Source organism: Alligator sinensis, unplaced genomic scaffold, assembly GCF_000455745.1.
Source record: "Alligator sinensis unplaced genomic scaffold, ASM45574v1 scaffold418_2, whole genome shotgun sequence".
NCBI lineage: Eukaryota > Metazoa > Chordata > Crocodylia > Alligatoridae > Alligator > Alligator sinensis.
Genome location: NW_005842682.1, coordinates 492,325 through 506,462, shown reverse-complemented (window position 1 = coordinate 506,462; position 14,138 = coordinate 492,325). Strand labels below are relative to the sequence as shown.

The following is a 14,138-nucleotide window of genomic DNA, read 5'->3' as shown; positions in this document are numbered from 1 at the left end:
CCCCCCCCTGCCACAGACTGCCCAGAGAGGGATCTAGCACAGGAGAATGCCCTCCCCCCCATCCCATCAATCAGCTGACTTCAAGAAGTGCAAGGAGAGGGGTGGAAGCACTGAGCGGCCATAGCAAGGCTCTGGGAACCTTGCCACAGGGGCATGACAACCTGCCTCACCCTGTGCTGCCATGCCTAGGCTGACCTAGAGTGAGGCAGGAATATTTTGCTGTGACAGCAAGGCCCCCTAGTCTTGTGCAGCCTGTTTCATTCTGTTCTGCTCTGGGCCCGCTGGGCAGCACGGATGGCAAGGGGAAGCCAGAGGGCTTGGGAGCCGAGCATACAAACACTTTCCACAAGCCAGTCTCTCGGCTCTTCTGGCTTTTAAATTGCTGTGCCCATCACCCAGCTGAGCAGCAGGGGAAGGCAGTGCAGCTGAGAGCCAGGCTTACAAGTCCAGCTCCCACGCACTTTGGCTTTTCAGTTGCTGCCCCTGGTACTGCTGAGCAGTGGAGGCGGGCAAGGAGAAGTAGGCAGAGATCAGCACTTCCTGTGCTCAGTTCCTGATGCTTGAGAGTGCTGCCAGAGGCAAACTTGCAAACGCAGTTGTGCCTGCTGCCCTTTTCCTTCTGCCACCACTCAGCTAGGCAGCAGGAGCAGTGATTTAAATGCCAGAGAGGCTGGGAGCCCAGCTTGCGGAAAGCCTCTACACACCAGGCTCCTAGCCCCTTCAGCGCTCCTTTGCTGCCCATGCTGTCCAGCTGACCCAGAGCAAGATGGGACAAGGCAAGCTGCACTACTGCAGCAGCAAAGCTCAGGAGCCTTGCCTCCAAGGCAAAATGTCCCTGCCTCTCTACCAGGAGTGATTTAACCTTGGTTGTTTCCAAGTTATTTTTCTCCTGGAGGGGCCATTTCTGCACCAGGAGAAAAAGTTTCAAGATCTGTACATTTTGGGTTTCTACCACGAAAACAGCAATTCTCCCACTAAAAACTGAATGTCTGTATGTGGTCTCTGAAATCGCACAAGCTGGACTATACATCTAGCAAGTAAATTTTAAAATAAAGTGCTGGTCCTTAATCAAAAGGACTCTGGTGGCAAATTCCTTTAAAAGAGACATGAAAGGAATCAGGGAGCTCTTTACAATTTTTGCTGGATATTGAAAGTTTCAAACAATTTGTGGTGGTCCAGTAAAATCTTGCAGTGATCTGTACAAAGGTAACAATTTTTATTTTCACGTCCTCAAGCTTAAATATGAGTGTCTAGGAGAGTTTATTTTAAAATATAATCAAATACTAAGTGTATGTCTATGTCCATAAGTACAACTGTTTCCAGAAGCATGCAAAACAAAAAAAGCAGTGAAAACTGATGATCAGAAGTAATTTTAAAATTTATTACCATCATGTAGCAAGTCAAACCCCAATTCTGTAGAAATTAAACTGTGTGACAGCCCTCAAATATTTCCCAAGTTTGCCCTCATAACCAAAGACAGTAATTTACTATAACTGACATGCAAATAGACTACTCACTTTACTAGCAGAAGCAAAACGTTAAAATACCAAGTTCTTAAATAGACCCTTCAACACCCATAATCAAGGGCTACACTTCTCTCAAATTAAATGGCCCCTCTCCCCCCACAAAACAAAGAGAGGAGGAAGATGAGTCAAAAATGTAAAGGCCCAGCCTGCACTAATCTGTAAAGAAATCAAGGAGTTCTGTTGTTGATTTAAATTAAAACAACATAAGGACCTAATTGCCTTTCTTGCCAAAGAGTTAATGGCAGAGCTAAGATTTCCAAACCCTAGTTCTGTGACTTGTGGAGCACATCCATTCTGCAATTTAAACTACAAGTTCAATCTTTAAATTTTTGTACCACACAGTCCATATGAATTATGTTTAGAAGAGAGGGGATTACATTTTTGGTAAACTTTACTGGGAGGAAATGAGTTTTTCTTTACAGTAGATCTTTACTTATTCTAATGTAAATTATAGTGCTTCTCAACCTTTCTGGACTCAAGACAGTCCTCACTCTGCTTAAGACTCATGGCATCCCTCAGAAAATGCCTGATCCTAGTTTTCACTTGTTTTTTTAAATGCAGAAAAATAATAAAGCAATTCTTCTGGTGCATAAAACTCGGGAAGGCCACAGCAGGGCAAAACGTTTTTGACAATATAGATTCCTATCTGAAATCTCTGGGTTTTTTATGTGAGTTATATGTAGGTATCTGCTCATCTAACAGTGCTAATATTGTGCAACACCCTTAAAAGGATCTCACAGCAACCCAGCACCCTGGTGGAGAATCACTGGTGTATTTTACCACAACTAATATGGACGTTTTCCAACTGATTAAAGTCTATTCAGTTAATAACTCAGTGCTGTTGTATAATGGGAAATCTATCAGTTATTCTCAGAAGCCTACCCCTGACAAAATGTAGAAGGCAACCAGAATTATATCTAACATAAGGCTAGACAACCAACATAATGAAAGAAATGCTGACTTGCTGCATTCTCCATCAGCACTTTCAACCAAGCTTTTAAAAAAATAGAGCCACAAAAGATTAATATCTCTATCACATGATAATAATGAACAGATTTACAGATTCACGCAGCAATTTTTAGAAGTCTATTCTGTGACTTAAACCTCTTTGTGTTTTCATTGAAAAATACATGGGCAATAAAAGGAAATACAATTAACTTTTAAAAGTGATAAAATACTGGAGTTTTATTCAAAATATGAATATGGTTTAACAGTCAAAACATTATTTAAAATGGGTCAAACAAGACAGCTCTACAATACTGCAATACCTATTTTAACTAACATGCTACAGGACATTAGATGTCAACAATATTATAAGGGAAAATTACTCTATAACTCAATGTTACACTACCCTCTACTGTCCTCTTCAAAAACTGCAGGTGAGTTCATTTGGCATATTTATATTTCACCTTTCAGCTTTAATATTCCAATTTTTCAGTCAAGGTGCAAAAAAATGCAGAATACACTTGTTGGGTGAATAAAAGTGTTTGTCACTTGCTTTTGTGTACCACAATTTGTTTTTAATTAGATGCACAGTTAAAGGGGGAAAAGAAGTTACACAATCTGATTCAACCAGTTTCTTCCCAGAGGCTAATAGTTCTAAAGGACACAAGTCACCTAACCTTATACAAATATATGCTCAGGACCATACAATATTGATTTTTACTGCACAGTGGAACATTCAAATTGTGTATTAAAATGCAACTCTATTTCAATGTAAGCAAATTTGAAGTGTGCGGGCTATTTAGGGTTCTGCATTAAAAGTGTATTTCTGAAGCTTCTTAATGCAGATATGCTATACATACTCATTAAAAAATAGTATTATGAATGCTGGACAACAAATACCTCCATTTCATCCACAACTAGTACAATTTACGATGCTTTGTCAAAAGGACTCCCAAAAATCACTGTGTGCACAAAATTTCTTGTATAGTTTAAAAGCTCTAGCTTACAATTGATTTAAGGGATGGTGAAGTAATTTGCAGTGTTGTCTGAAGGGTCAACAACCTATTCATGATAAATGTTTAATCTTGTTTTTCTATTTGCATCAATTTCCTCGCAACCTGCAGTGCAGATGACATTTGATAGTTTAACTCTAACAATGGTAAAATCTGGTTAATCATGTGTGATACGTTGGGAAATTAAGGAACCCTAGCAGAAATAAAAATCCATGAAATTTATGTTGCAGACTTCCAAATCTGTACCCAGGATATTACTCAGATCTGATATAACCAACTCTTTATGGCATTATGGACAATAATGTATTCTAAGTATCTGGAAAATATTACGTTTATTTTTTTCTAATATAGCTAATACTCTGACACTACCATATTTCATATCTGAGTAGGCAAATGGACAATATTTAGGAGCAAAGGATCAGCAAATACATGGCCTAAAGAAAGAGAAAGACACTTGTGTGGTTTTTTAATACTTTTCAAAGTAGAACTAGCAAAATACTGTAAAAAAACCCTAAATTCTCCAACATGTGAAAATAACCAAAGGCTTCTTATACTCTTTTAGATCTATCAATTTCCATACAATGATAGGATCCAATAAAAGATATTAACCCTCCCCAAAAAAGCTATGCCTCTTGCAAAATTCCTGAAGTATCATAGCTACATCACTCTAACACACTAGGACAAGAATCCCCCACCCCAAACAGCCAAAGTCAACATCTTTTAAATAACCAGGAAAAATTCTTATTTATGGAGGCAAGCATATGCACACGTACCTAAATATTGTTATGCAAATCACTAGTAAGAACAGATGAAAGTGTCAAAACAGATGATGAAGAGCACTGTAAAAAACTACTAAAGTAAAGCATGTAAAAAAAAATCACCAGATACAAGAACAGGAGTGTAAACATAAACTCCAAGTGAAAAAAGGTTGAGGTAAAAAAAGAAAAAGAAACAAACCACAAATGTCCTCCTCTTACCCACACCCCCACCCCCACAAGGTCATTGTGCAACACAGAAATGTGCCATGCATTTCTAAGGTACTACCCCCCAAAATCTGAAATTATCAGGAAAACCATCAAAAAGAAGTAATGGGGGAAAATGGGTTCATTCTGGAAAAAGGAAAGAGAATGCAAAGATGGCATCATGCTCAGTATCAAACCAAAGATATCAGAGTTCTCCCAAAACATGTTACTTGAATAAAGTCTCATGGAAAATAACTGAGTTGAGATTTGTGAAAGGGTGGGCAGTATGGGAAACTGAAATTCCCTTTGGCTAGAGAATAAGAAAAGAAGTAACACTGTCACTTGGTCCCCACTGGTGCATGTGCAACTTTTCTTAGGGCTTGGACAGGGGCCCTGCTGGGACTAGCAGGAGCGTGGGGTGCTGGTCATCATTGCCAGGGCCAGGGGCAGAGGCTGGAACAGCCATGATGCATAGAGGCAGAGTAGGCAAGGAGAGCTGCTTGCTGTGTGCTGTCCCTGTGCTGGGCATGCTGCTTCTGGGCAAGGAAAGGGCTGGCCAGAAAGCAGAGAACAGGGCTGGTTTCTAAAGATGTCTTCTACACACTGGTGACACGTAGGGGTGCACGCATGTGCACATGCACCCCCTGAGATTGGCGGTGCACCTCCTGTGAAAAGAGCTGCTGAAACTGCTGGCGGTGCCTGAGGACAGTCGCCACTCACCACCCCTTCCCCCTGTTGCAGCTGATACTGCCAGCGGCATCTGCAGGCAGTCCCCAATTGCCGGTGGCATCTGCAGGTGGTCGCCAACTACTGGTCACCGACTCCGCCGCAGCTGCCTGTGGGCGGTCCCGACCCACCGCTGCCATGTCTCCACCACTGACACCACCGCCTGCAGGTGGTTGCCATGCCCTCAACCACCCTCTCAGGGCACATGGTACTCATGAGTGACAACAATGCAAGTTTATCTACACACTCTCGTCTGTTTACTTGCTCTTGAAGGACAAAGGGGAATCACTCTTCCAACCCACATAGTCCCTGATCTTTCAGTTGAGATGGACCAATTCAGATCAACTACAATGGTAACTTCTCATGTGGACACTTGTCTCCGAAGAACTTGACCAGAAACTCCTTGCACTTGTGGGGAGAAACACTATATCTGACGTTTAATGTCCAAGTAAAAAACAAGCAAGCAAACCAACAATATTTATGAGGCAGAACATGAAATTAATTCAAGAAAAAAGCTTAAAAACACCCAAAAACGTATGCACAGAAGACTCTGAAGATCTCTTTTCCATGAGGTGATTTATACCTGGTATTGCTAACTTATCCTGCTGGAACAGAGTTTGGGGGTGGGAGGGCGCTAAGGACAGGAGTTGTACTGCTAACTGCAATATAAAGAGTCCACATCATGCCTCAAGATCCACATGTAAAATTTCCACTGCCCCAAAATGAGAAGGACAGCTGCTTCTGTAGCTTCGTTGCCCTTCATTCCCAACATCTAAATTCTGGAGAGGACTCTTCAAATGTCAGGATTTAAGCCGACAAGGAGTTTGTGTATCAGTGGCAGCAATGGGGCAGCATCTCACTGAATGGGAAATCACGTCTGTTTGTATTTAAACAAACACCCAACAACAGCCACCCACATGCACACATTTTGAGATATATCTGGAATCACAGCAGTCTTTCCATTCTGCTGCATCAGGTTGTCATGCAAATCTTTACCAAAAAATGAGGACAGAATTTAACATGGAGCTCACAACACCCAGACACAGCAAGGGTCTCCAAAACATTCATAAGAATTGTGACAAATTCAGGCACTTTTCTTCGCATTTCAGACAAAGTTACAAGCAGACATAGAGACATAGGAAGTCATCCATGCATTGGTTACATGAATTTATGTCTAGGAGATTTTTTTTTTTCTTTTCTAAACTAGGGTTGAGAAGTGATATGGTTTTAAGGGCGAGAAACTGGGTGAGGGGTGGGCTCCTTCTAATGAAACCTTCAACTTTGTAGAAGCTGATAGTATTTCTCAGAAATAATTCCTAAGCATCACTTACTAACAGCTGGGAAGGCGCAGTGGGATCACCTCCTAGCTGGCAGGGGGGCTCTGTGGGGCTCAGGCCATGCTGAGCCAAGAGCAGCGGGGAAAAGCCAGGCAGACCCCAGTTGGGGTCTGGTGGGAGGGGGGAGGCAGGAGGGTTTAATCCCCCTCTACCTGAGCCTGCCATCCCATACCCCTGCCCCCTCCACTCCAGTGAGAAAAAGTCTGGCAGGGGCTGCTTCACCCCTACCAGGTAGACCAGGCTGTATCCCCAGCTAAGTTTCCCACCCCCACATCAGCCAGCCCTCACTGCTCCAGCTAGAGTACAGAGGGGCAAGGCCAACCCTGCTCTGCTCCAGCAGCTGGCGCAACCCAGCCCGGGGCTGAAAAGCATGACGGGATGCTGGGGGACTGTGATTTAACTTGAACCAGGAAGGGGTCTGGAACAGAAGTTCCATAAACCAGTTTGACCTAAATCAGATAAGTCTGAACTACATTCAACCAGGTTTATCTTAAACCAGTTTCAGCCATTTTGAAACCTGTTTATGTGCACTGAACTTATGTTCTGTTACACGTTTAAACCCATCTCTGATCATTTACACTGGCTCCTGTGCAACTTCCATCCCTAGCCCTGGAGTCCAGGGCTAACCTGCCCCCCTGACCGCCTACCAGCCTGGGGCTGCTCCGTCCTGGATCAAGATTCTGCGCCCAGAAGCTGACTCCGGCACAAACTATGTCCAAGTTTATTGCCCCACCTTAACTGCATGTGTAGATGCATCCAGTGAGAGCTAAAATTGAGCAATTTAGCAGTTTCATTCAAAGGTAAACCGACCCAGTTTACCTTTCTAACTGAGAGTACAGAGCAGCTGAGATACAGTAAAGTCCCATCCCTGTTAATTGCAGGCATACAAATAGCAGCAACTGTGTGGGATTGCATTTCGTTACCCTCTATAACGGAGGTCACAAGCGGAAAGGAAGTTTGGGGATTGCAGCCAACAGCCAATTTGTACAAGTGTGGAGTACCTATGTCAAGGAGAAAAAAAAAATGCAGCTCAAAAAATAAGCTGAAGATGGTTTAAGGGGGAAGACAGTCACCCACCTCCCATTCCAAAGATGAACTGCTCCTGTGAAAATTCTGGGCACCGATTTTGCTGTACATGGATGAACAGTCTATTTTGAGAAGCACTTCAGGTAATAAAACTATCTTTAGTCTTTTTCTTAATATTTTTATAGGTTTATATTTGTTTGGATGTCTTCCCCTCTACTAAGATACCTTTCTTTTTGAGTGGTCTGGATCTGAATGCACTCTTTTCAACTGAGGGGTGAGAACAGATGCAACCTTCCTTTCCCTAATGTGGTAGGGTCCCCCAAAGTTCATATTTCTCAGATTTAGGGAAGTAAGCACCAAGCATCATTGTGAGGTAAGAACACACACGTGGGCCATGAACTGCTAAAAGTCATAGCAACACTAGCTAATATTCCCTTTTCAAGATTTCTGTAGGGTGTTGGACAGGCTGCAACTGGACTGCCATAGCAACCTCAATGAAACAAGGGCTTTGCTAGTGCCTTTACAACTGGCACATGTGCCTGCTAATTAGCTACAGATTTTGGTTTTTTGCAATAAGCTGACAAATCCCTGTGCAACAGGAAATTTAAGAGAGCATTATTAAGATTTAGATTTCTATTATACTTCAGCACCTCTCATAGGGTATTATACAACTGTATCAAGAGCAAATACTACTGATGAGAGGTTACTATGCAACTGTTATATTGTGTAGTGATACAAGTGCAGCAAAACTGCTCCAACTAAATTCTGTTTCATTCAAGGTCAGTCAGAGTAATTAGCTAACCTTTCACTACAAGATGAGGGAGACATAACAGCTGATGTTTGCTTCCAAACAGCTCCCTTCCCTTTTTCCAAGTGGTTAAAAAGTACATTTTGTCCTTCTCCATAGCTGTTTCAAGGCAAATTGGACATAAGTGAGTTTGGTTAGGTACAAACTTTTTAGGTCATACATTCAGCTGACAAAGTCTGACCTAAAATTTGGAAAACCTAAATGGAGTGATTCTTACTGATTTCAGCTAAAAGTACCAAGTTGAGACTGATCAAAATCTACTGAAGGTGCAGCAGCTGCATTCCAAACTCACAATAGCACTGCATCCAAAATACATGCAAGTGGTGGCAGATGACAGTGCTTGGAGCAAAGCTGGCCTCTGTATATAATAAAAGCACTTTTGTACATTCAGTAAAATGCATTACAGGTGCCTTTGGAGGGCTGCAAAGACAAAGAAATTACAACACAGACAAGCACTTAAGTACAGTTTCCATTGCTGGTGGTAGACTAACTACTCCCCACACCACTTTTTACACCATGCAAACTGGTTGTTAATTTTCCCTTTGTGGCCTCTTCCACCTTGAGCTCAGTGACTAGATATCATCAACCTATTTAAATACTGACAGACAACCAGGTTCTGTCTCTTTGGGCTCACATGTTCCAGTAGTCAATACATCTCTTTTTTTTTTTCTACCTAGCCCTGTGCCATATCTGTTCATCAGCTGAACGCTTACAAAGTTTCTGGAACTCCTCACTGTCTAGGGGAGAGCTGTATGAATAGTCTAAACTAGATATCAACCACCTTTTAGCAATAGCAAGCCAAATTAAGCAACAGCATTCCTTCAGACTGAGTTACACCCTTCAGACTGAGTGCTGTCCTGACTTGGTGGTCCAGATAAAAATCTCTTTGTGTATTGTAGGTTGCTGTGAGCTGTAGGTTGGCAACCCCTAGTCTAAACCACAAAGTTATGCTGGTATACTTCCAATTCTGCCATCAAAACTTTAGAGTACATTCACACACTAACCACAGAACCCTTTCTTCCAGCAGTTGCTTTTGCCAAATAACATAAGGCTTCTGCTGCCCTACAGCAGCCAGTTGAAGGCATATGTAGACGCTTCTAAACCTTCAGCTGGCTGTCATGGTCTATTCATCAGCTGGGACCTTCCTACAGTGCACTTAGTAGATGTACTGTGAGAAAGCTGGCTGGAGCCATGTGAAGCTACCAGCATGTGAGGGCATGAGTGGATCTAAGATCTCATGAAGGGGGATGCAGAAGCAGCAACCTGAGCTGCAGAGATGGCTATACCCCAACTCTGAGGGGCCAGTGCACAGACCGCTCAACAATAATAGATATTATACAGAACATACAAGACCACTTCCATGCATTTTAAAATAATCATGTGAGTTCCCTGTGGTTCAGTGGTAGAATCCTTGTCTACCACACAGAAGACCTGGGTTTGATTCCCAGACACTTACACACCTACAGCCATGGAGGCACCAAACATCTGGACTCAGTCTGGTCTTTGGATTCTGTCTCAGTGGCCTAAAGGGAGGATGGAAAGTCTGGACAACCTCCACACCTCCAAAAAATTCCTCCCAGGCATATGTATTGATGGTCTTGGTGGCCCTCATGCATATACCATGATCCAGGCGGATTGACAGTTGCCACAATATAATTGTGCATATCAGTCTATTGCTTGCTTGAATGACTTAAAAACTGTTCTCCCAACATTTAAGTGTCTGGGCCTATCCCCTATATGGGGTCCTTAGCTATATAGGGGCCTGATTTGTAAGCATCATGGATCCAGTTCATTAATCCAGAAATTTTATAAACAAAAATGATTTGGTTGATGAGTAAAATCTTGATATACCTAGAGACTTAAAATCATAAAAAGTAATGCTGAAAGGGACCTCAGGCAGTCACCTAGTCCAAAACTCTGCTCAAGGCAGGAGTTATCCAAACCATCTCATATAAGTGCTTGTCTAACCTTCTGCCTTGCTTTCCTGTGTGCTTTCATCCTCCCATTGCATGCTCTCCCTTACTTCCCTCTCTCCTCTCTTTCCAATTGTTCTGAAGTTAGTTTGTGAAAGTGTAAGTTAAATAATTAATACCTCTACCTACCACCATCATAAACAGTAGCTAGTGATAAGAACTCAGAAATGAGAACAAATCTTACCCAGGTGGTATTTGAAACTATATCAAGTACAAGATTTGATCTACTGCAGATGTGTTAGTTGTTATTAAGAAAAAGTATAAGATAAAGAGGAGGTGGCATGTCCACACAAAGCTGGTCCTAAAAATAAAAATGAAATGGCCATATTATCTTTGAAAATCTGGATCCAAGTTTCCTAAGCCGTAAGAGGGTTACAGCATCAGGGGACTTCATTTTAGCAGAAGAAAAATGAAATATTCTGCAGTGATTTAAAAGAAAAAGTAAACTTCTGGAATGGTTTAAAAGAAAAAAGTAACTGTAAAAGTAAAACACATTCAAAAGTCCCATTTAGGTTGAATCTGTCTACTCCTTTCAAACAAAGCTTTCAATAAGACTTCAAAGTTTACAGAAAGAATTTGATTTAGCCCTCCAGCAGAAAGAGCATCTCTGGCCTAATCAGCCTCACAATTCTAATGAAAAAATTGGAGTATGTAATTAATCTGCTCCTCTATTAAGATAACAAGACATATTTAAACCCAAATGACTTTGGAGACCCAAAACACAGCTCAGTGAAGTCTGATAAGGAACAACTGCCAAACTTCAACTCTCTAAACAGAAGTTCTTTTATATATCTCAGATACTTCACTAGTTATTAAAAGGGAAATTTGCTCCCAGGCTGCAGATTATTCAGAACACATAAATATAAAGGGGGGAGGGGGGAGAAGAGGAGAGGTAACCCAATCTTATCCTTAGAATTCTTAATTGGATGCCAAATTTATACAACCAAGCAAAAAAAGTCTCCTTAGATTATAAAGCCAGAAGGGGTCAATATGTCTTCCTAAATCACAGACCACAAACTTCACAAACTGAGGTCCTACGGATTTTTCTAAAAGAGGGCCTTTTAGGGAAGAAAAAACATTTAATCTACCAATAAACTTGTTAAGTTATTCCAGTTATTATGTTCTATCTTCAAAATGTTGTGTTATTTCTAGCTGGAACTTACTGGCCTCCAAACTTCTACCACTGAATCTTGTTATACCACTGTCACTAGATTGAGCTCCTGGAATCTCTCAATAAAGCATCTTTTCTAATTCCTTAATCATTCTAGTGGGCCAGTGCACATGATCAAAATCGATCCAAAACAGATACTCAGACATGTATCTTATCCTAAATTCTGTTGTGATTCAATTCCTTCTAGAAGTACCTACATTCCATCCACAAAAGTCCTTGCTTCTTTAGACCAGTGGTTCTCAACTTCTTTAGACTCAAGGCACACCTTGTTAGACTCGAAATACTCCTTGGAAAATGTCAGCTCTTCGTTTCTACTCCTTTTTCCACTACAGAAAAATAGCAGAGCAATTCTTCTGTTGCAAAGTCGCCAGAAAGACCACCACTGGACAGATGTTTTTATAATATGGATTATTATCTGACATCTCCAGGTTTATCTTGTGAATCATGTTTAGATATTTGCACATCTAACAGCGTTAATATTGCACAATACCTTATAGGACCTTTAAAAGGATCTCACAGCACCCGAGGTTATTGTCATTATATAAAAACATGGCAATATACTATAACAAAAGACAAATATCAAGCAATCCTTGTAAATGTGATTCTTGCTGTTGGCGAGACTCCAATTTCATCTGTCAAAACAACTTTCCTGTCTCTCATTCACAATAAACTACCCTCCCTGAGGCAAGGTTGCAGTTGATGGAATCACAGAAAAAGAAACTGATCAAAGGTTACTGACATTTCTTTAATTAAACAAGACCAGTCCCTGCTGCAGTCCTTGCCTCCTGTCGTGTTGTTACTTGCCATCATTTATCCACAGTCAAGAATGTGGCTATCCACTGGCCTGATATTAGTTTTATTTTTATTTTTTTATTTTTTTAAACCAACAGATCAAAAGTTTACTAAGCAAATTAGTAAGGCCCAGAATGAGGGGCCTACAAAAGGTCACACTCATTAATCTAATCAAGGTATAATAAAATATGAATAAATGCCTTAGAAATTAAGCTTAGCAGAAATAAGTAATGTTCTGGCTGCTGGAATTTCTAATGAATATAAATTAATATTCAGGGATATTAGGAGCATTCATTACTATGGGCCAGATAAAAAGGTAGTATGAAAAGTTATTCTGTTACCACTGCCTGTAGAAGAAAAATAAGTCTGAGGCCAGTTTGCCAATATTTAGCTTGGCACGTACAAACAAATACTATCCAGTGTAAATAAGATTAAGTGTTCCTAGATTAAAGTAACTACCATCATATTAAAAACAAACTTCTACTCTAAAAAAGGGTTAAGATACAAAAGGTCAAAGCATTAGCACAGATAGCTAGTTTAATACAGAAACTATTCCAGTGCCTGCCAATTAGACAACTCCCCTAGCTTTCCTATAATGAGATAATGAACATAATATACATTGATAACCTTTGTGACTTCCCAAAGATGTAGTCAGACTTGAAAATCAGGGGGTGAGAGCAGCTATCAGGCAGCATCATAGCAAAGTAGGGCTATAAGGGAACACAAAATGTCATCTAGTCATTGTTCCAGGAAAAACCATTCCAGCCAAGTATTTGTAAACCTGCTCCTGAAAGTTTCCAAGGATACAAATTCCACAGTTTCTCTAGGCAGTCTGTTCCAATGCGAGACCACCCTTATAGCTAGACAGTTTCTCCTAATCTTCAACCTAAATTTCTTCTGCTGCAGCTTTAGACCTGTCCTCTGAGCCCACAGAGAAAACCGCCGTTTCCACTTCCTCTAAAATCATCCTTCAGATATTTGAAGAGAAATCATCCACAGACTGGACTGTGTTAAATATGGTTTAAACAGGGACTATGAATTCTTCCCCTATTACCTGGATTAGTCTGTGACCCCTTTGTTCCTATGGGTTTATTGCCTGCATGTTTGTCCCCTCCCTCCAATGGGGGAGAGAGAGAGAGGTTTAGAAAGGGGAGGTTTAGCAGGGGCCTGGACCCAGGCACCTCAAGGTACAAATGTTCCATGGTTCTCTGAAAGCCAATAACCCAAGAAATGCTGAAAAAAGCCATAGATCAACTGCCTTGTTCAATAGGAATGGAAGTTTGTTAACAGAAAGCTCAGGACACAGGTAGTTTTGCTCCATTATAGCAGAGACTATGACTTCAAGTGTTTGCAATGAAGGTTAATCCTCACCCCTTCTCATGAAACCATAAGCATTGTTGTTCTCCTGGAGTAACTTGTTACCCCGCAATTCAACACTGTTGGTCTCATGGGGTAACTTATTACCCCACACGCATGAAGAAAATGGAACCAGTGACAACAGTATAAATGTACCAAAAACTATGTATTAAACATACAGTTTGTTTGAAGGAGTATTTATGATGATTTGAACCCAAAATATTATTTAACTAGAACTATGAACAAAATTTAAACTTTTGTTAGGGTTTCAAAACGTGATCAAACAATTTGCTAAGTCTGCAGTTCACACTGTTTTCAAACTAACAATTGCTCCACCCATCAAGGCTTAAACTGGCAAATTTGTATTTCTTGCACACTGTTCAAGTTCCTTCTCATAAACCGTATCTAGCTACCTTCCACCAATGTCTGCTCTACCAGGTGGAATGTAGCCTAGTTGTAAGGACTCAACCATGTAAATGAAGTGTTTATTTTTAACAATGAGA

At 41.0% G+C, this 14,138-nt stretch overlaps 1 protein-coding gene across 1 annotated transcript in view; it reads right to left on the bottom strand.

The window, feature by feature from the left end:
- Positions 1–12,985, bottom strand: part of DTWD2 (DTW domain containing 2) — a 152,524-nt gene extending 139,539 nt beyond the window's left edge. Inside the window, exon 1 of the mRNA XM_025215898.1 lies at positions 12,907–12,985. Coding sequence (XP_025071683.1) covers positions 12,907–12,977 — 71 coding nt within the window. The 5' untranslated portion in view covers positions 12,978–12,985. The remainder of the gene's footprint in view (positions 1–12,906) is intronic.
- Between the last annotated feature and the right edge of the window lie 1,153 nt (positions 12,986–14,138).